Below are 20,704 nucleotides of genomic sequence, written 5' to 3'. Positions count from 1 at the left end.
TCCTTGCTGTTAGAGCAGGTCTCCCTGTAGGGCTTTAGGGACCCTACTTCATCTCTCTATGCCTCAGTTTCCTCATCAGTAAAAAGGGATGATAACAGTATCTCTATTCTAGGATCAGTGTGAGGATTAATTAATTTAAATACCAGGTCCTGACATTGAATGAGTGCTGGTTGTTATTACCAAGCTCCAGCCAGGCCCTGGAGCAGAGCATCCAATGAGACACAAGGTCATTCTTCCTGGGAATTTACAGCAGTGGAAGGGGAGATTTTAAAAAATCAGCTTTTGTTGCAACTGAGGTACATCCTTTGCAGGAAAAAGAGTGTTATGATTAGGATGGGGGTTCCTAATGAATGTGTCTCTTGCTGTCTGGAAGGAGAGGTCCAGTGAATTGTAGGGAAATGTATGTGGTTTTTCAGGTATTACTAGCAGAAACAGACTTTTATTGAAGAACACATTCACGAAGGAGCTCCCCAAAAATGCAGGAGGGAAGGTGGAGGAGCTGGGCTCAGAATCCTGGAAATAGTGCAGCTGGGCAGGAGGAGCTTATGCCTCTGGGTGCCCTCCCTCAGCAGGAATCAGTGTCAATCACTTTTGTCCTTGTTGAAGATTCTAATTCCAGGGTACCAGACTGACCTGAAGTAGCCTTCTGGGAGGGGCAGGCATCTGAATGGACATTTCCTGGCACTGAACCTGGGTGGAGGGCTGTTCTCCCAATGGATGTCAGACAGGCCTGGCAACAGCATTTCTGGAAGTGACATTCAGTTAGGCCAGGAGAGCTTAGCTTTTATGTGCTATAGACATCTAAGAATGAGGAAAGCGAGGCTCAGAGAGATTTGGGTTAACTCATTATAGGAGATCTAGTAGTGGCCCAACACTGTTATTTTGAAGTACAGATGAGTATAAACAATATTTTGAAAAATATGCAGCAACTGTAATGTGTTATGGGAATATCTGTGATTGCTATTGGGGAAAAAGTCTCAGGTATTGTGAATACTACTGTGGCTGGTTGCCTAACCTCATAACTGAGGGAAATGCTAAATTGCAGATTAGAAGAAATAATGAAAATGTTTTCCCTACTTAAGAGACTCCCTGGTTTAAGCCGAGAGCCTCTCCTCTTGGCATTTTTGTAAAAATCTCAATGGTTTGAGGTTAAGGGGGAAAAAACCTAGGTTATAAAATGATGAATTTTCAGTTGATTGTATTTTCTTGCCAAAAGAAAGAAAGAAACAAGCAAACAAAAACACATTTGTGTCTACACGAAATACACCCAGAACAGTGTTCATACTTTTAAAATAAAGAAAGGGAAAATGTATGGAAGGAGCTAGTCTCCATGTTACTGTGTGCCCTTCCCAAGCCTTCGTCTGGAGATTCTCTCAGCCTCTCCGGGAGTGATCAGTCCTCAGAATATGCAGAGGTGTGTGTTTTCCTGGGTATCTCCAACCCACACCCCTGAAAAATACCGAAGTCAATTTCTCAGGTCAATTCACGTGTCTTGGCACACGCAAGGGCTGAGGGGTGGGGACTGACTTTCACTGAGGCCTGAATTCTGTCCCTAATCAGCTGTGTGTCCTCAGGTCGGTCTCAAATCTCTCTAAGCCTCGCTCTCCACATCTGTGCAGCTGGGTCTCCAGGATCTAATCCCCAGGCTCTCGTTATCCACAGGGACCTCGTTCTGCGAGGCACTTTACAGTTTATCAACCACAGAGCTCAGAAAGCAGAGCTGTTGAGGTACCTGGAGCAACAGAAGGTGGATGCAGAGACTGGAGACCGCGAAGCCAGGAAGGCCCCCCCTGGTGGCTCCCCAGGCCGGGGGTTGGGGAGCTGGACGCGCTTGGGCTAGGGCTTAATGCCGGTGGGCGGCAGATTCGGGGTCAACGAAAAGCAGCATTTTTACCCATCAGAATTGCCCAGGATGAAGAGAGAGAGGGTGGGAGCAGCCGTTCAGATGCGAATCTCAATCATTCCCACGTATCAACTGATTTAAAATCACGGTTTCCACATAGGATGCCCCACTCTTCCGTCACTGGCGTGGGGTAGGCGCCCAAAGGGGAGCAATTTCGCAAGTAAGTACTGGGTGGGGGCCGTTACTTCCGCAGATCTGGGTGTTCTCTGATTTCAACGTGGGGTGCGCGATAGCGTTTCCTACTGTCCCAGCTCTTAATTTTAGAAAATTCTTAAGGTGAAGTCAAAAACGTACATACACAGCCCTCCACGACCGCGGCAGGACTCGAACCTGCAATCTTCTGATCCGAAGTCAGACGCCTTATCCATTAGGCCACGCGGCCGCTCGAAAGCTGGTGCTCTTTGGACAATCTAAAAAGTATTATTACCGCCCACTGGTTTGCCTGGGACCAATCCACCTACTTCTTGAGCAGGGGAGGTTGGACCTTGGTTCCCGGAGTTCCGCGGGGAGTGCCCACCCGGAAGTCCCATTCCCCCCCCGCGGGCGGACCGGCCCACTTGTAGCTCTCCTATTGGTCGCGCCGGGAGTCTCCCGCCTGCCTCTCGGGTAGCCGCGGGACTGAACAGGGAGCAGACGGGAAGTTGCGGGTGCCAGCGAGGCGGACTAGTCCGGTGAAGGCCACAAACCAGCCTGAGGCTGCAGAGGCCGCGCGGAGGGAGACGTCGCGTCGCCAGCTTGGGGTCGGGAAGCGCCGGGCGCACTGAGGTTTCCGGCGGGTTCGGCTGTGGCGGGTAGGCCAGGTTGCTGAGCGGCGGTGCGGCCCCTCCCTTTCCAGTCAGGGAGCGAGGCACTGAGCTGGGCGGAGGCGCGTCCCAGGACGCACCGCGGCGCCGCCGCCGGGCTTAGGCGAGGGGCCACTGCCGACGCCCCCTGCAGGGCGCCTTGGGCCCTTTGGGCCGCGACCTGCGAGTGGGTGGGGGCCCTGCGGGACGGCGGCGCATCCGGCGGGTTCGAATCTGGGCGCTGACACCTAAAGGCGCTAGGCCTTCTGACCGCAGCGGTCGCGGTGACGGCAGCCACCATTTGCCTAGCACTTGCGGAGGGCCGGGCCGCGCGACACATTCGCCCTTTGTTACCCAAACAGCAGTCCTGTGTGATAGAATCAGTAACCCCATTTCACAGAGTAGGAAATTGGTGCCTAAGGAGCTTGGCCAAGGTCACACATCTCCTAAGACGCAGAGCCGGGAATCAAACCCACGTCGTATTCCAGAGTCTGCACTCTTAACCTTCGCCTTTCATGATGAACCTACGTGAACCTCAGTTTTCTCAGGAGGGTTATTGATGTTTCCCGATTGTTTTATAATTAACTGAGAAAATGTACCTAAAGGCGCCTGGCACGCTGCCTGGGACGCAGTGAGTGCTCAAGAAACGATGGCTGTTAATATGACACGTGTTAACGTGTGTAATAAGTAACACTGTATCATCTATCTCCTTTAGGATTTGTGGGTGGAAGGCAGGCATGGTCAGAACCATTTCACTGACAGGAAAACAGAGGCAGGACCTGTCTCTCTCCACGTCTTTCAACCAGTGAAAGCAGCCAAGCTGGAGTCCAAAGCCAGGTGTCCTGACTCCCATCGGGGGGCTCCCTGCACCAACCATGAGCCGCCTGCTCTGGAGGAAGGTGGCCGGCGCCACCGTCGGGCCAGGGCCGGTTCCAGCTCCGGGGCGTTGGGTCTCCAGCTCCGTCCCCGGCCCCGGCCCCAGCGACGCGCAGCTGCAGCCGCAGCAGCAGCAAGTGCCATCCTCGGAGGACGGGCAGCTGCGGCACAACCCATTGCACATCCAGATGCTCTCGAGAGGGCTTCACGAGCAAATCTTCGGGCGCGGCGGGGAGATGCCCGGCGAGGCCGCGGTGCGCCGCAGCGTCGAGCACCTACAGAGGCACGGGCTCTGGGGGCAGCCGGCCGCGCCCTTGCCCGACGTGGAGCTGCGCCTGCCGCCCCTCTACGGGGGCAGCCTGGACCAGCACTTCCGCCTCCTGGCCCAGAAGCAGAGCCTGCCTTACCTGGAGGCGGCCAACTTGCTATTGCAGGCCCAGCTGCCCCCCCGGCCCCCGAGCTGGGCCTGGGCGGAGGGCTGGACCCGGTACGGCCCCGCGGGGGAGGCCGAACCCGTGGCCATCCCCGAGGAGCGGGCCCTGGTGTTCGACGTGGAGGTCTGCTTGGCAGAGGGAACTTGCCCCACGTTGGCGGTGGCCATATCCCCCTCGGCCTGGTGAGTAGGGACTGGGGTCAGGGGATTTTAGCACACGTAGGGGGCCCAGCTTAATAGTTTGGTTCAGTGCACATTTGCTGAGCTCCCACTATGTGTCCGGCCGGTGCTCTTCCAGGGGCCGTAGATTAAGTAATGAACTAAGATAGGCTTGACCCCAGCTTTTACAGAGCTTACTTTCTGGTGGGAAGATATGGGTAGTAAACTACACCTAAGCAAATGTCAGGTGGTGATGGGGCTCTGCAGAGAATCACAGGATAGAGTGTCGCGCTCGAGACTGACTGGGAGAGGAGCTTGAGATCACCTCGATTTGTGCCTCTACCCCTTCTCCTGATAGCTTCCTGAGGAGTTAGTCCAGGACATTTGAATGGTGTTTCTATTTGGGGATGCTATTGGTTATTTTGGGCAGAAGAATTCTCCCTTTTGCGGGAATGTCCCAGGCAGTGTAAGACACAGCATCCCCAGGCACTCCCTTAAATGCCAGACCAAATCCACCCCCGCCCCCCACCCCAACCTTTCCAAATCTCAGATAGCATTCCCCTGACCACACCACCCCCAGCTGAGAAGCACTGCTTCATGCCCCCAGCTTCCCAAGCAGGCATGCAGGCATTTTGGTCCCCAAAAGGTATATCCAATCTCTCTTTTCTTTTAAAATAACTTTCTAAGTGCTACCCAAGTTTCTTTTTCAAACAATGATGGCAGTACTGTTTCTCCCCTTTTTTATTCTTCATTCCAGGATTAAAATACTATTTACAACCTTAATGCTTTCAGGCATGGCCAGCAAAAAAGTTGGCAGTTTCTTTATTCCTATTGGAAGCTACATCTTTGTAAAGAAAGCTGCGAAATGTTAAATATGCAGTTGAAAATGGTGAAAACATGGCTAAATAGATAAGGTAGGCATTAATGGCTGAAAAGAGCAAAACTAGATGATTCTTCATTGATTTAGTTCCAGTTAAGATGAGAATCTCAGTGCTTACTCTGTAACTTGATGGTCAATATAGAGGGGATACTGTCCATCATTTGAGAAAGTAAAGTAGGCTGTGTTGGCTGAAAGGAAATTAGGAAACAAGTGACAAGAAAGGCGTATTTTGATCTCTTGGTCATTTTTGGCCAATTTACCTGAAGTCCCCCTTTTTTCTCTTCCTCCTTCTTCGTCCCCCTACTTTCCACCTCTTTTTCCTCTCTCTCCCTGTCCTTCCCATCCTCCTCTCATTCTCATTCCATTCTTGCTAGTGGTGTTGGGGACATTGCTCAGTTTGCCAGATGGCAGAAGTCATGCTAAGGCCTGGGCTCCTACTAGGGCCTTCCTTCTGGGAGCCTGGCTGTGGTGGGGGCATGGGTGACCTGAGCACATCCTTGCCATGTGGCTGCGTCACATCAGGTACCTGGGTACCTGAGCAGCCTGCAGTTTCCAGTGGGAGGGGGAAGCCTTGGACAGCTCATAGAACAGCTTCCCAAAGGCTGCTGGTAAGGTCTTTGGTCATCAGATCAGGGGAACATTGCACAGGCTGTCACCAGTGATCTAAGAGTCACAGGAAAAGTGTAGTGTTAATCTCATTGGTTCTGAATCATCTTAAATTTGCCAAAGGTGTTTTCATTTTGGTTTTCTTTTTTATCACAACTAAATTTACCCAGATGGTTCTCGTGCATAGCTGCAGACCTGGGCTTTTTACTGCAACTCAAGCCCCTGTCATCACCTTGGCCTCAGATATTTGACATTCTTTAGCCTTTACTTCTGTGTTGTTTTTAAGGGCTTTGAGGTGCTGAACTGAAAGGGGAGGAGGTTTCAGGTTGAGTCCCTGTACATATTCCCACCATTTGGAGTGTGAGTTAGATTTTACCAGGTTTAAAGCTAGGAACCTCTTTTTGCTGGTTGCCTTCTCCCACAGAGAAACTTATTCTATGTTTGTTGTAACTGTTGTGGCAGATAACCCCTCCTCCCCTCCATAAGGGAAGCAGGGAGCTCCTTTGCAGCTGTGGTGGCCACACACATGGCCTCGTCACTCACTTTGATGCTGAGTGGCCTTGGCCCTTTGGTGTAATCTGTGGTTTGCAAAAGGCTTCTGCTCAGTGGCCATTTTCCCCACACTTAGCCTTATGGGTCTTGAGCAGACTCCAGCCTTGTCCTGAATCAGTGTCAGGCCCCCAATAGGCAGCACACATTCCCTGTCCCTCCTACCCCAACCCCTAGCACATGTGCGTGTATTTCCTCCATTCTGGCACTTTCCCTGGTCTCTCACTGAGGGTGGTTGCTCAGAGGCATAGCACCTTCTATAAGGTGCATGATTTGCTCTTTGTCCTTCAGAGTCTTTCCAGCTGTCAGATGATTCATCCTGTACATGTGTGCAGCATTTGTCTTTTTTTTTTTTGCCACTTCAATTAAAAAATTCCACTTTGGGTTCTTTTATAATCATCTCTCTCCTTTACTTGTACTTTGAACATTAGCCATTTTTTGCTTTTGGGCACGAGGAGTTGATACTGTTTATCAAGACACCTCGGAGCCAAGTATAGACTTGGTGAGCCCTGGACCTAATAAACCCCTCGGTGGCCCAGGCTGAATGCCTGTCTGGGACTCCTGGTGCTGGGGCACTTAGCTCCACTTCTGTCTATGGAAGTGAAAAGTAAAGAAGTTTTTGTAACTCCTCCCTGCCCCCAGCCCCACACCCCCAAACCACCCCACCTGAGCTCTAGCTCTGTGAGGGTTAGGAGCACCCCTTGGTCTCACTTGTGTCCCCAGCTGCTAGTGCAGGACCTGGCATGTGGTGGTAGGTGTGCAGCGGGTGTTGTGGGGCAGAACTTCAGGGCCTCCGAGCTGAATCTGCCTGTCTCTCGCCTCCCTCAGGTATTCCTGGTGCAGCCGGCGGCTGGTGGAAGAGCGTTACTCTTGGACCAGCCAGCTGTCGCCGGCTGACCTCATTCCCCTGGAGGTCCCTGCCAGTGCTGGCGGCCCCACCCAGCGGGATTGGCAGGAGCAGCTAGTGGTGGGGCACAATGTTTGCTTCGACCGAGCACATATCAGGGAGCAGTACCTGATCCAGGTAAGGTTCCTGGGGCCAACTGCAGATTCTGGCGTGGGGTGGGCTAAGAGCCCTGATCTCAGTGGTGAGGGAAGGCATTGCTTTTCCTGGCCAGTGCCTCCATTGCCTTTGTAGCAGTGACAGGGCCTTCTGTTGACCAGCCCTGCCTCTGGTCCCTGTGCCAGCTGTTCTGTCGTTAGGATCTGCCTGGCACAGGACCTAAGTTGTCACAGTACTAATGGCCCTTATCTCTGTGGCGTTTGAGAGCTTAGCATGGGTCTTTGAAGGCTCTGGGACCCACAGCCTGGGCTCACATCTTGCCTCAGCCACTGATGAGCAGCATGAGCTTCTTAACATCCCTGAGCCTCAGTTTCCTTATTTGTAAAATACGCTACCTCATAGGTTTGTTGGGAAGGTTTGAACAGTACACATGGCAAACACTCAGAACCATGTCTGGTGTGTAGTTGTGGCAATTCTTTATTTTATGAAAAGTGCTGTAGGAGAAAGGCAGGGCAGCTGAGAGCAGCCTTGGCCTCTAGCTGAGGGTGCTGAGGCTCAGACAGCCTTGGTGACTTGCCCAGGGCCGCCGAGCTTGTGAGTGGCAGGTCTGGGGCTGGGGGCCGAGCCTCATCATTTGGAAGGCTTAGTTTCGGCCACTGTCTTCCCAAGATGCCCCTCAGAGCTGTTGCTAGATGCTGGCAAGGACTTGTGTGTTGGGATTGAGCCAGGCCTGCATCTTCAAGAGTGGCTAGGATTTGAGAAGGCAGGCCTCTCCTGGGTGGAGGGGAGGCCGAGGTAGGGTTGGTGGGCCAAAGCACTGAAGCAGTGGTGGGCTGGCTCTTCAGCCGCAGTCTCTCCCCTCCTCAGGGCTCCCGCATGCGCTTCCTGGACACCATGAGCATGCACATGGCCATCTCAGGGCTAAGCAGCTTCCAGCGCAGCCTGTGGATGGCAGCCAGGCAGGGCAAGCACAAGGCCCGGCACCCTGCACAGCGAGGCCAGAAATCCCAGAGCAAAGCCAATGGCCCAGCGGTGAGAGCACTTGGGGAGACTGGAGCAGGGTGCTTGGGGCCCTCTCACCAGCCGGCCTGTCTGGCTTGAGGCCAAGCTGATCTGCTGTGGCCCTTGCTCTGGCCTCCAGATCTCATCCTGGGACTGGCTGGACATCAGCAGTGTCAATAATCTGGCGGACGTGCACAGTCTCTATGTGGGGGGGTCCCCCTTAGAGAAGGAGCCTCGTGAGCTGTTTGTCAAGGGTAGCATGAAGGACATCCGTGAGAACTTCCAGGTATGGTGGTGGAGAGGGGCTCTGGGGAAGTGGGCCATGGCAGACCTCTAGCGACCCTGGGGAGTACAGCTGACAGACCTGACCCTGAGACCCGGCGGTGGTAGTGGGATGGCTGCCCACCCAGTGCCTTCCTGTCGCCTGTGCCAGGACCTGATGCAGTACTGTGCCCAGGACGTGTGGGCCACCTATGAGGTTTTCCAGCAGCAGCTACCGCTCTTCTTGGAGAGGTGAGGGAAAGCCCCTCTGGGAACCCATGGGGGTCAGTGGGTTCCCGGGACCTGGGCCCACTGTAACCAGGTGGTGACGGGCTTTCTCAGGCTGGGGCCTTAGCCTTTCTGGGCTGAGAGGATGGAGCCTCTGTCCAGTGATGGCTACCTGGACCTTGGACTCTGGGGTTTCTACAGAGGCCCTGGAGTGGAGGACTGAGGCTGTGCTTGTTTCACGTGCGTGGTCCTGGTTTGCTAAGCGCCGTTTCTATGCCCACACCCTGAGCTAGGGGCTTCACATCCTTCTTGGTTATGTTTACTAGTGAGTCAGTCTTATGATGTGGTCAGAGTCGTAAGCGTCAGCCAGACCTGGTTCCAGTCTTGATAGTATCCAGCTCATTTGACCTTGGGCAAGTTAAGTTACTTGGTTTCTCTGAGCCTCAGTGTTCTTATCCGTGAAACATACACAGATGTGCCTGACTGCCCCAGATGTGAAGTTCTTGTCTGATCTTTTGTGTGTATGGGCTTGTTAGCACAGGGCCTGGCACTTAGTCATTACTCAGTATATGGCAGCCATTTTCATTTTTGTGATCCTAAGGATAGGGTAATATTCCCATTTTATAGATGAAGGAACTGAGGCTCAGAGAGATGAAGTGACTTACCCAGGGTCTTATAGCTGGGAAGTGGTAGAGTTGGGGTTTGAACCCCTGTCTCTTGGACAAGTGAGTTGGTTGGGTTGAGGCTTGCCAGGCTGGCTCAGGGAGTGGGTCAAAGCCTTGCCTCCTGTGGTCATTTATGGCAGTCCTGGTGTTTGTCCTCAAGGTGTCCCCACCCGGTGACTCTGGCCGGCATGTTGGAGATGGGTGTCTCCTACCTGCCCGTCAACCAGAACTGGGAGCGTTACTTGGCGGAGGCACAGAGCACCTATGAGGAGCTCCAGAGGGAGATGAAGAAGTCACTGATGGACCTGGCCAACGATGCCTGCCAGCTGCTCTCAGGAGAGAGGTAGCCAGGCCTTGGGCGGGCAGGATTCCCCTGCAGAGGATGAGCAGGTGGGAGGCCTGGCCTTCAGCTTGGCCTTAGCCCTGCCCTGATGGACTGGCTGTGCAGGTATAAAGAAGATCCTTGGCTCTGGGACCTGGAGTGGGACCTGCAGGAGTTTAAGCAGAAGAAGGCAAAGAAGGTGAAGAGGAAGGAGCCGGCTGCAGCCAGCAAGTTTCCCATCGAGGGGGCTGGGGCCTCTGGGGATCCCAAGGATCAGGAAGGTGGGGAACGTGGGTGGGAGATGGGGCAGGGATGGGCCTGGGAAGGTCCTGGGACTCGGGGATCCCTTGGAAGGGGTCGTTCCAGCCTTCTGGAGTTGAGTAAGCTGGGCAGGTCTTTCCTAGAGACCCTTCGCTGGTCCTGATTGTCCTCCCCAACCCTGTGCAGACCCCGGCCCCCCCAGTGAAGAGGAGGAGTTTCAGCGAGATGTCACAGCCCGCGCCTGCTTGGAGCAGCTGAGGGAGACCACAGAGCTCCTGCCCAAGCGGCCCCAGCACCTTCCTGGACACCCTGGGTGAGCCTTGTCCCCCTAACATGTCCAAAGGCCACCCTTACCTCTCCACCGTGGGACACCCCTGTTCCGGGCCCAGCACAGTGGACGGCGTGCATTTGGGCCTTTACTAGCTTATTGACATTTGTTCCTGCCGTTTTCCAATCCTGCTCTCACTTGTTTGCTTTGATCTCTGGGTCACTGGACTTACTCAGAACAAGTACACTAAGCCTCCCAGCAGCCACTGAGGGTGCGAATAGAAATATAACTCCTCCTTTCCAGTAGCTTCTCCCAGAGAGGAGCCAGTTGTGCGGACCAGCCAGCGCAGCTGATGTTTATATCTATGATGAGACAGAAGAGTGATCAGTATTGACAGCGCCTAACTCTGCCTAGGGAAATCAAGGGAGGCTTCCTTGAGGAGGTGACCCTTCATTCGAGCCCCATGGAGTGGCAGAGATGTGAAAATAGGGGCAGCCGAGGTGGACAGCAGGGTGCCAGCTTTGCATTTGCCCGAGAGTGAGGCCTCCTTAAATTTTGTGCCCTGGGCACCTCACTTGCTGACCCTGGCTTTGGCTTGGTGAACAGCATGTGAGAGATGAGCTCTGATGGCTCTGGTGTGTCTCTGGAGCAGTGGTAGGAGGGCAGATCTACTTGCTCCTCTGGTCAGTTTCCCTGCGTGAAATGGAGCTTGGGAAGGAGTCCAGCCCTAGGCTATGCTTGTGGGTCCTGGCTTCTAAATAGAACAATGGGGCTGACATAGGATGTTTGCTTTTGAGATACTCGAATTATTCTAGGGCACTCCATAGGGGTCCTGGCTGTATCCCAGGGGGAGGGGATGGCAACTGTAGGCTGAGGTCATCAGAAAGCCCTGAGGCCTTGGAGGGTAGATGGGGAATTGTCCTGGTAGAGAGAGCCTTCCCCGCTGTCACATGCTGTTCTCGCCCCACTGCTATGACACTGCTCTCTTCTGGTGGAGCATAGGTGGTATCGGAAGCTCTGTCCCCGGCTAGATGACCCTGCATGGACCCCCGGCCCCAGTCTCCTCAGTCTCCAGATGCGGATCACACCTAAACTCATGGCACTGACCTGGGACGGCTTCCCTCTGCACTACTCGGAGCGGCATGGCTGGGGCTACCTGGTGCCTGGGCGGCGGGACAACCTGGTTAAGGTGCCCACAGGCACTGCCCTAACGTCGACTGAGGTGGCCTGCCCCTACACGTGAGGCTCTGGCTCGGGGAGGAAGGGGTTGGATTCTAGAGACCCCCTCCCCTTGCTGGAGAGACCAAGCCCAGCAGCTCAGACTAGTGAAACAAGCTTGGGTCTGAGGGTCTGGGTTCTAGTTCTTTTTTCTTTGGCTGCCCTTTTTCTCTGGGACTCAGAGCCCTGTAGGGGTTGAGGGCGTGGTGCTTGGAGAGGGCAGGACCGAGGTCCTGCTCTTGGACCCAGCAGCACAGCTGCCCCCACAGGAACATGCAGAGAGGGAGGGCTGTTGGAAGACATAAGGGAGATGGGCGTGGTTGCCTTTTTTTGAGTATAATTTATTGAGCACTGATTACATTCTGCATTAATAAACCTTTTACAGTACTTCCCTCCTTTTTTCCCTAAGCAGCCTCACGAGAAGGATGGTTATCTCCATTTTAGAGTTGGCAAAACAAAGTCCTCGGGAGGTTGGTTGCTTGTCTGAGGTCATAGACCCTGAGCTTTTGACAGACAGCTGTTGGGGAGAAGCCACAGCACTTGAAGCGGCCCAGAATTGCGAGTCCTGGCTCCTCAGAGCAGCCTGAACCACCAGTGGGGCCTTCGGACAAAAGAGGCAGGGATCAGCCCTGCTCCTTTGAGCCGAAGGATGGATGAGTGGGCAGGAGCCAGCCTGGGGCAGGGCCCGGGCCCTGACTTCCCATTGCTCTGCTCCCAGAGCTTTCCTGGGGAGGTGGTGGCTCTGTGGTGAGAGGATTTGAGCTGGCCCAGGCCTCAAACCCGGCCTACCATCATTGAGCTGCTGTTTTCAATTTGTCACTCCCTGTCTGTAAACCAGGGAAAGTGCTGTTCCCTTCTGCCTCAGAGCTGACTGAGGACTATACAAAGTGGAAGGCCCCCAGCGAGCTACCTGGCCTGGAGGGGGCACCCAGTAATCAGGCTGCTGTTCTCTGCCCAGAGCCATCGAGTCCCTGTACAGGAAGCACTGTCTTGAACAGGGGAAGCAGCAGCTGGAGCCACAGGAGGTGGGCTTGGTGGAGGAGTTCCTGCTCACCGACAGCAGCACCATGTGGCAGACGGTGAGGGTGGGCTCTGAACCTGAGCTCTAGGGAGGGAGCTCTGTTCCCTCAAGGAAGGAGCAGCCTTTTGGGTGGGGGTGGGGCCCTGGATGCGCTAAGTTGCTTACCCCAGGCTGTCCTGGGCTGTCTGCGTGTCGCAGGGAGGGGCTGGTGGATTTGGGCTGACCCAGCCCCCTGCTTCACTCCTTTGGTACCTGGGCCCATCCAGGTGGAAGAAATGGGCTGCTTAGAAGTGGAGGTGGAGGCCAAGGTGGAGAACTTGCAAGTGGAGGTGCCAGGTCAACCCCCAGCTCTGGTGAGCTGGGCGCCTGCTCAGGGGTTCTCTGGGTGGGTGCTGGGTGGCAGGGCCCTCCTCTTGTGCCCAAGTAGCTCTTTCCCCCTCAGAGAGTTCTGTGGTCTTGGGGGGTTGGGAGTTGCTGCCCTACCCTTGGGTGGCCATACACTTGTTGGAGGCCAAGGAGGAAGCTTGTCCATCCTGTCGTTTCCTAGTTTACCTGCTCACCATTTCAGGCCCATTTCCCCACCCTCCTATCCCATGGCCCTCGCTGAATGCAGGTGCTGGAGCAGGGCCTGATGTAGTGTGTGGCCTCCACAGACTGCTGCTGGTGGCCCAAAAGCCAGCCAGCCAGCCTATCACCATGGCAACGGACCTTACAACGATGTGGATATCCCTGGCTGCTGGTTCTTCAAGCTGCCTCACAAGGTGTGTGTCCTGGTTCATGCCCTGTTCCGTGGTGTCCTCGCTGTGCTCAGTATCCACAGTAGGCGTCCTCAGTGACTCAAACCAGGGGACTGCCTTTTTTTTTTGTACAGCAATGAGGGTAGTAAGTAGTGGGGCAGAGTGTGATCTCAGACAGATACCGCCATCTCTCTGAGCCTGTCTTTTCCTTCTGAAAAATGGGTGGTGAGGGGCATGGTGGTGGCAGAGACCAGGTGTACAGGGCATTGGTTCCCCAGCCAGAGGTCTGCCATGTGCCTCTAGCCCCTGCTTCCTTTGCTTTCTTCAGGATGGTAACATCTACAATGTGGGCAGCCCCTTTGCAAAAGACTTCCTGCCGAAGATGGAGGATGGCACCTTGCAGGCTGGCCCAGGAGGTGCCAGTGGGCCTCGGGCCTTGGAAATCAACAAAATGATTTCTTTCTGGAGGAATGCCCATAAACGTATCAGGTGGGCTACCACAGGGGGGCAGAGACATGCTGCTTGTTGGTGCCCCTGGCCAATTACTGCAGTCCTGGGACTCCCTTCCCCTGCCTCCCACCCAGGGGCCCCCCGACTCAGCCTGTGCTGCAGTAGAGGGGCAGCCCAGCTGTGATCTGAGGCCAAGCTACTTGTGGTCCTCGTGCCACAGGCAAGTCTCTTTCCCTTTCCAGCTTCAGTTTCCTTGTATGTAAAGAGTTGGTGATGGAGGACCTCAATGGCCCCTCTCAGCTCTTTAAGACCCCTCCCATGAAGGGATAGTAGCCTGTAAGTTCTCTTGGGGGCTGGGAGCTGGATCCTGTAGGCTGGGAATGGCAAATGGATGGAAGGCTAGTTCCAAGGCAGGTTGCAGCTGCCAGCAGCACACTCTTTGAGTGCTGTGGTGGGTTGGTGAAGTCTACCCTGAGCGTGGAAGAGGCATTGGTGGCAGGGCTGGTGTTGGATGCCCCGTGGATACTCCAGGATGGGGGCAGAAGCTGCCTCAGATGCCTGGCCAGTTGCCAGATGGCTTAAGCTGCTATATAGTAGATGCCAGGGCCCACCCTGAGTCAGGTCAGTGGGAAGAGAGTTGATGCCAGGCAAGGAGGGGGCACAGCAGCCCCCAAAGCTGGGCAGATGAGGGCCGTGTTTTGATGGGGAATGGATTCTGCTCCCCATGGCTGTACTGAGCAATCTGTCCCCACAGCTCCCAGATGGTCGTGTGGCTGCCCAGGTCGGCTCTGCCCCGTGCTGTGACCAGGTATGGCATGGCAAGTGGTTGTGGAAACAGGAAAACTGAGTGGGGTGGGTCCTAGGACCCAAGCAAGCTATTGAGACTCATGTTCTTCCACCCCCTCACCCCATCACCCCCACCAGGCACCCAAACTACGATGAGGAAGGCCGCTATGGGGCCATCCTGCCCCAGGTGGTGACTGCCGGCACCATCACCCGACGGGCTGTGGAGCCCACGTGGCTCACTGCCAGCAATGCCCGGGTATGTGTCCTCTGTACCTCTGGTCCCCACCTCTCTTATGTCTCCAGAAACGGGTTGTGGAGGGCCTTTACTGAGGAGCATGGAAAGGAATCTTAGTTCTGGGTCTGGCAGAACCCAAGTTCAAGTCTGGCTTCATAACATTTTTTCAGCAAAGGTGTTCTAGGCACCTGCTTCTAGCCAGACATTGACAAGACGTGATAGGCACAGCTACTGTGGAGTCTAGACCTGGCCAGGCATGGAGCAGGGACTCTGCCTGTCACTCCCATTGCTGCTAGGCGGCCGCCCTTGGAACTGTGGAGTTGAGTTTGGGGCAGTGCTGTCTGGCCTTCCCTAAAACCATCCCCTGAGGAAAGGCCCCAGCATTCTGTCTAGTCAGGCTCCAGGAATGGGCGAGAGGAGTCTCACTGGAGTACCTAGGTAGGGCCTGACTTCACTCTTCCTGCAGCCTGACCGAGTAGGCAGTGAGTTGAAGGCCATGGTGCAGGCCCCACCCGGCTACGTCCTCGTGGGTGCTGATGTGGACTCACAGGAGCTGTGGATCGCAGCTGTGCTTGGAGATGCCCACTTTGCCGGCATGCATGGTGAGCAGGAGCCAGGGCTGGTGCAAAGTGGAGGCAGCCGGATGCCTCGCTGGGGAGAATATTTCTGAAGCCTCCTTTCTCACTCCTGCCTCGCTCCCCAGGCTGTACGGCCTTTGGATGGATGACACTGCAGGGCAGGAAGAGCAGGGGTACCGATCTGCACAGTAAGACCGCTGCCACGGTGGGCATCAGCCGTGAGCACGCCAAGGTCTTCAACTATGGCCGCATCTACGGGGCAGGGCAGCCCTTTGCTGAGCGCCTGCTGATGCAGTTCAACCACCGGCTCACACGGCAGGAAGCAGCTGAGAAGGCCCAGCAGATGTATGCGGTCACCAAGGGCCTCCGCCGGTGAGTGTGCCTCCCCTGCCCATGTTACCCCCAGGGCCTCAGGCTTGCCTTCCTACCTTTACCACCCCGATCTTTTCTACCTCTTCGCACTACCTGAGCCCTCACCTGGCCCCTCTCCCTCCAGACCTCTGTGACTTAGCTCCAGGATGGTTTGTCCTTGGGTTGCAACATTTGTTTGTTTAATAGTCAAACATTTTTCCTCATAAGGTTAAAACTGTACTTTTGTTATGCTGTCACCAAGTGGTAGCAGGCTGACAGCTCTGGCCATGCAGAATAAACAGTAATGTGGGGGTTGCACTCACATGCCTACAGGGAATGAGAGCGAATGAAGCAGGTGGTTTAGTAAAAGATAGCTGACAGAAGGGCGCTGTGGGAAACCAGAGACTTAAAACTGACTTAGCTGTAGGAGAAAGCCTTGCCAGGCTTCCAGTTTGCTTCCTCTGATAGTACCTATTCTATGCTCAGGGCCTTAGCCGGCTCCTAGGAGGGTCCTGAATCGAGTGTGAGGGAGGAGAGGTATATTTACAACTTGCTTGGGTATAATAGAAAGTGCCCACATTTAATTAACGGATCTCCCCATGAAAGACTGGAAGTGAAGGATAATGCGGAAAAGGAGAGCTGAGTGTTGTCCGGAGTAGGTGAGAGGATGCGGTGGGGTTGGGGCGGCGTGCACCGTGGGCAGTGTGTGCTGATGGAGCTGAGGGCAATGATGGCAGAGGAAGCTGGGCCTTAGTTGTGGAGACATTTGAAGGCCTCACAGAGGAGTCTGGACTGAGACATAATTTGAACAGGTGAGTGAGACGGCTCTGGAACCATTAGGGAATGAGCCTGGTGATGTCTGAAGTTGTACTGAATGAAGCTGGGAGTCTAGGGCAGTGGGAAGTGTGAAGGGTCAGCTAGGCCTGGCTGTATGTTGTCTTCTGCTTCTCTAAATGCCCTCCCCCCTTCGAGGAGCAGCCTGTTCTACCCCCTCTCCCCCGCAGTCCGGGGTGGTAGCCCTTGCTGCCTCCTGGACTCATACATGGCATCTGTTGGTCATTGGGCAGTGCAGTGTCTAAGGCACTAGGACAATAGTAACAGTAATGGCTTTTGTGTTAGGGTCTGTCCTTTATTGGGCTACCATGGTGTAGCCCACAGATCCTCGGTTCCTATCTGGGCTCCACCTCTTCCTGGCTGTGTGATCCCAGCAAGTCACTTAGCATCTGTGAGCATGTGTCCCCCTCTGAAGTAGAGCTTGTAGGGGAAGAGGCATGACCCCAAGTAGTTGTGGAAATGGGAGTGAGGTGGTACTGGACACGCCTAGCACAGAGGATGTATTCCCCAGGAATGACCGTTGTGACACTGCCCCCCAGGTATCGGCTGTCAGATGATGGCGAATGGCTGGTGAGGGAGTTGGACCTTCCCGTGGACAGGACTGAGGATGGCTGGGTTTCCCTGCAGGATCTGCGCAAGATCCAGAAAGAAGCTTCAAGAAAGTGAGAACCTTCTGTGCATTAAGGATGAAGAGGGTCCAGGCTAGCCCCAAGGAGAGCTGGGATGCTTTTTTTAACTCTTGAGATGCTGAAAGACAAAAGCTTGAGCTTTGTTTTTGGTCCCCCAGGTCACGATGGAAGAAGTGGGAGGTGGTAGCTGAACGAGCATGGATGGGGGGCACAGAGTCAGAAATGTTCAACAAGCTGGAGAGCATTGCCATGTCCGACACACCACGTACCCCAGTGCTGGGCTGCCGCATCAGCAGAGCCCTGGAGCCGTCTGCCGTCCAGGGGGAGGTATCTTGTTACCTTGGAACATGGGAAGAGGGGTCACAGCGACAGCCGGGCTCCTGTACAAAAGTGAACTGCTCTGTGGCCTAATCCTTCCTGCCTGTGCCTACCTTCCCTCCAGTTTATGACCAGCCGTGTGAACTGGGTGGTGCAAAGCTCCGCTGTGGACTACTTACACCTCATGCTTGTGGCCATGAAGTGGCTGTTTGAGGAGTTTGCCATCGATGGGCGCTTCTGCATCAGTATCCATGATGAGGTGCGCTACCTGGTGCGGGAGGAGGACCGCTACCGCGCTGCCCTTGCCCTGCAGATCACCAACCTCCTGACCAGGTAGGTGGGGCTACTGGGCTGGCCACAAGCCAGATGTGTGGGGCTTGGACCGGGCTGAGCATGATCTGAGTTTTTAATCTCCCTGGAAATAAATGCTTCTGCTTTTACTTCTAACTTTAAAAAATTGTAGAAGTCTTAAAAAGACTGTTCTCAACATTTAGAAGAGATTTTTTTTTGTCATATACTAAGACTAGGTCACTGAGGAGATAGGAGAGGTCAGGGGAAGGTCAGAGTAGTTCGCAAATTGTGCTTCCCTGCAGAACACGCCTTCCTGTTTTGAAAATCAAATGAGACTTTTCTCAATTCATAGAAAATCGAGGTGTTTTTCTTTCATTTGTAAATGTTAATTAAGTGCCAGAAGTTTGTTATTCTAACAGAAAATGTTATTATTGAGGTAACTCAAATGTGATGTTTAAAGTATTTTACATTTTTTAATATATTGAGTTGCATTTCCTTACGTAGTAAAACTCCTAGTTTATATGGTTGGGTTAAATGATATTACAGTTCCATGTTGATCTGCCACTCAGAACCAGTTTGAGAACCATGATCTATCCTGATTAATGGGTAAATAATGAATGTTTACAATACTCAACAGTCTCCACTGCCCTCCTAATCATTTCCTTAACAAAGCTAATGAAAGTCCCTGTATATTCAAACTCTGGCCCAATAACTGGAAGAAATTTTTTACCCCAATAAACTGTACAAAACTGGGGGGAAAAAGGTGTTTTGAGCCCATAATTGTGTTATCAATCAATGGGATGTGTTTGGCTGCTGGATCAGGGGCAGTGCTGGCCCTTCAGTTTCTTCACTGAGTGAACACAGAGTTGGTTGTGTGGAGGCCCTGCCCTAAGGGCTACCAAGTCATTTCTCCTGGAGTGACGGGCCTTTTTCACAGAGAGGACACAACTGAGAGATCGGGTCTCTTTCAGGTGCATGTTTGCCTACAAGCTGGGTCTGAACGACTTGCCCCAGTCAGTCGCCTTTTTCAGTGCAGTCGATATTGACCAGTGCCTCAGGAAGGAAGTGACCATGGATTGTAAAACCCCTTCCAACCCAACTGGGATGGAAAGGAGATACGGGATTCCCCAGGGTAAGCACAACACGTGTGTTCCCTGTTACGTGTGGGGTATGAGGTAGTCTAGAAAGTGGTCTTGGACAACAGGAAGCTTGGAGCACCAGAGGAAGAGACGCCCCCTTCTTGTGCTGTGTATGAGGCTATTTCAGTTTATAATGTGCCCTGGGTCCAAAGTGAGTATGATATGATGTTAAAAATCACAAAAGGATGTTTCTAGAAAGCTGTTCATAGTAAAATGAAGAAATATTTGAAACTCTGGCTTCTTGCATCCACAACAGAAATGTTTAAAGGTTTATTGAATAAAGTCAAAGTGTATTCTTAGGTGAAAAAACTGTGCTTTGAATGACAAATCAGAAAACTTATTTTCTATTTAAAGTGTATCTAAGACAAACTTAACCATTCCTGGCAGTTACTCTCAACCCTTCCGTCCTTTTTGACCTTAACATGAAGCTCCTTTTCTCACTCCTGAGCTCTTAGTTACAGTTCTTATGGAGACATCCTAACTAATTTGCACTATTTTTCAGGTGAAGCGCTGGATATTTACCAGATAATTGAACTCACCAAAGGCTCCTTGGAAAAACGAAGCCAGCCTGGACCATAGCTCTGCCTGGAGGCTCTGTATTTGCTCCCGTGGAGCTTCATTGGGGCGGTGCAGGCTCCTAAACTCAGGCTTTCAGCTGTGCTTTTTGCAAAAGGGCTTGCCTAAGGCCAGCCACTTTTCAGTAGCAGGACCTGCCAAGAATGATTGCCTCTAACTAAAGGTGCAGTTGAGTTCAGTGGGTTCAGAACCAAGATGCCAACACTGGTGCAGGCTGTAGGACAATGGGGCATTGTTGCTTGTTGGGTAAAAAGAAAGCAGAAGCCCCAAAGGTCGCATTAACTCAGGCATTTCATTTCTTTTTTTTCTTCTTGGCTGGTTCTTTGTTCTGTCCCTCTTGCTCTGATGCAGTGCCCTAGAAGAGGGAAAAAAGTAACGCTCTAATGTGATAAACCTGCTCAGAGGCAGTGGAAATAAAAATCCTTTATCTTCTCATCAGAGCCTGTGTCAGTCATGCTTTCTCCCCTTCCCCACCCACGGGAAGAAATTAATGTTGAGGATGGGGAGACCTCTACAGTAGAGTAAGGCAGTGCTACCTGCTTTCCTTTGGACTTTTGTTATACCTGGGGAGATGCATGGGACACGATGACAGAGAAGGGGCATCAAAATGCTACATAACTCCCCTGAACTCAAGTGCCAAGTAGGCAGAGGGAGTGGATGGGGCCAGGTGCATTATGGCCTGGAGTAATAAACTAAAGAATGTTGGTTCAAAATTTTTGAGATGCTAGCTAGAAAGCTGGGGTGTTTTATGTAAACTTCCAATTTTTGAAATGGGAATGGGCCAATGATTTGCTACTTCTATTTTGGACAAACCAGAGGTGTTAGAAATCTTAAACGCTAGAGGCAAGGAAACACTGGGTCCTGCTTCAGTTGGGCTCACAGTACTACTGTACCTGGTTTGTTCCTCCTCCTCTAGTTTTGCCAGAGGGGGAAAAAGGATAGGAAACTGGCATGACTACCTGAGCTAACCATAGAGTGACCCTGCTTTGAAGGAGGGAATGATAGAAATGGAAGTAAACTGGTTTCTGAGCCAGAATGCGTGGGCTCGTAATTTTCCAGTGGTTCAAAAAGGCACAGAAGACCTGCAGTAAGACCTTGTTTTCATCAGCCCCTTTCTGGAAATGTCTACTCAAAATGTACAGGCCTGGGCAACTTGGTATGGTTCAAGCTTTATAACCGTTCTCTTAAGAATGCTCAGCTTCATCTCTGACCACCTTTTGGCCCTTTCTCTGTGGCTATTGCCCCTCCACTAATGTGTGGCTGCTCCCAGATACACAGGCTACTAACAACCACTTTGAGGGGGTGGCCGGGCTTGCTGCACTCCAGTCAGACGCAGGCACTGA

The 20,704-nt window shown here is 53.1% G+C and overlaps 2 protein-coding genes and 1 non-coding gene across 6 annotated transcripts in view; 1 reads left to right on the top strand and 2 right to left on the bottom strand.

Moving 5' to 3' along the window:
- Positions 1-2,212: 2,212 nt before the first annotated feature.
- TRNAR-UCG (transfer RNA arginine (anticodon UCG)) lies at positions 2,213-2,285 on the bottom strand. Its single transcript has one exon. It is a non-coding gene; the product is annotated as a tRNA-Arg (tRNA).
- Positions 2,286-2,503: 218 nt separating this feature from the next.
- On the top strand, positions 2,504-19,801 carry POLG (DNA polymerase gamma, catalytic subunit). 2 transcript variants are annotated; one of them, XM_072950761.1, is made up of 23 exons: positions 2,504-2,694; positions 3,401-4,177; positions 7,017-7,212; positions 8,059-8,223; positions 8,333-8,479; positions 8,627-8,706; positions 9,508-9,690; positions 9,796-9,950; positions 10,117-10,243; positions 11,201-11,437; positions 12,375-12,495; positions 12,704-12,790; positions 13,091-13,198; positions 13,503-13,663; positions 14,379-14,432; positions 14,549-14,666; positions 15,112-15,247; positions 15,349-15,595; positions 16,948-17,070; positions 17,196-17,364; positions 17,480-17,688; positions 18,618-18,778; positions 19,288-19,801. In XM_072950761.1, the coding sequence occupies exons 2-23, from the start codon at positions 3,561-3,563 to the stop codon at positions 19,362-19,364; spliced, it is 3,678 nt and encodes a 1,225-aa protein (XP_072806862.1). In that variant the 5' UTR covers positions 2,504-2,694; positions 3,401-3,560; the 3' UTR covers positions 19,365-19,801. The 2 variants fall into 2 exon arrangements, with proteins under 2 accessions (XP_072806862.1, XP_072806863.1); XM_072950762.1 differs by having other exon boundaries at positions 2,516-2,668.
- Positions 19,024-20,704, bottom strand: part of FANCI (FA complementation group I) — a 58,638-nt gene continuing 56,957 nt past the window's right edge. For all 3 annotated transcript variants that reach the window (XM_006198460.4, XM_072950760.1, XM_072950759.1), the window contains exon 38: positions 19,024-19,716. In XM_006198460.4, coding sequence (XP_006198522.1) covers positions 19,654-19,716 — 63 coding nt within the window. In that variant the 3' untranslated portion in view covers positions 19,024-19,653. The remainder of the gene's footprint in view (positions 19,717-20,704) is intronic.

The sequence above is a fragment of the Vicugna pacos genome, chromosome 27 (genome assembly GCF_048564905.1).
Source record: "Vicugna pacos chromosome 27, VicPac4, whole genome shotgun sequence".
NCBI lineage: Eukaryota > Metazoa > Chordata > Mammalia > Artiodactyla > Camelidae > Vicugna > Vicugna pacos.
The sequence above is the reverse complement of the archived record's forward strand: the minus strand, read 5'-3'. Positions and strand labels throughout refer to the sequence as shown.

Coding starts and splice junctions, on each gene's coding strand:
- POLG (XM_072950761.1), top strand. CDS start 3,561: ATGAGCCGCCTGCTCTGGAGGAAGGTGGCCGGCGCCACCGTCGGGCCA. Junction 12,791..13,090: donor CAGGTCAACCCCCAGCTCTG/GTGAGCTGGGCG, acceptor TGGCCTCCACAG/ACTGCTGCTGGTGGCCCAAA. Junction 13,199..13,502: donor TCTTCAAGCTGCCTCACAAG/GTGTGTGTCCTG, acceptor TGCTTTCTTCAG/GATGGTAACATCTACAATGT.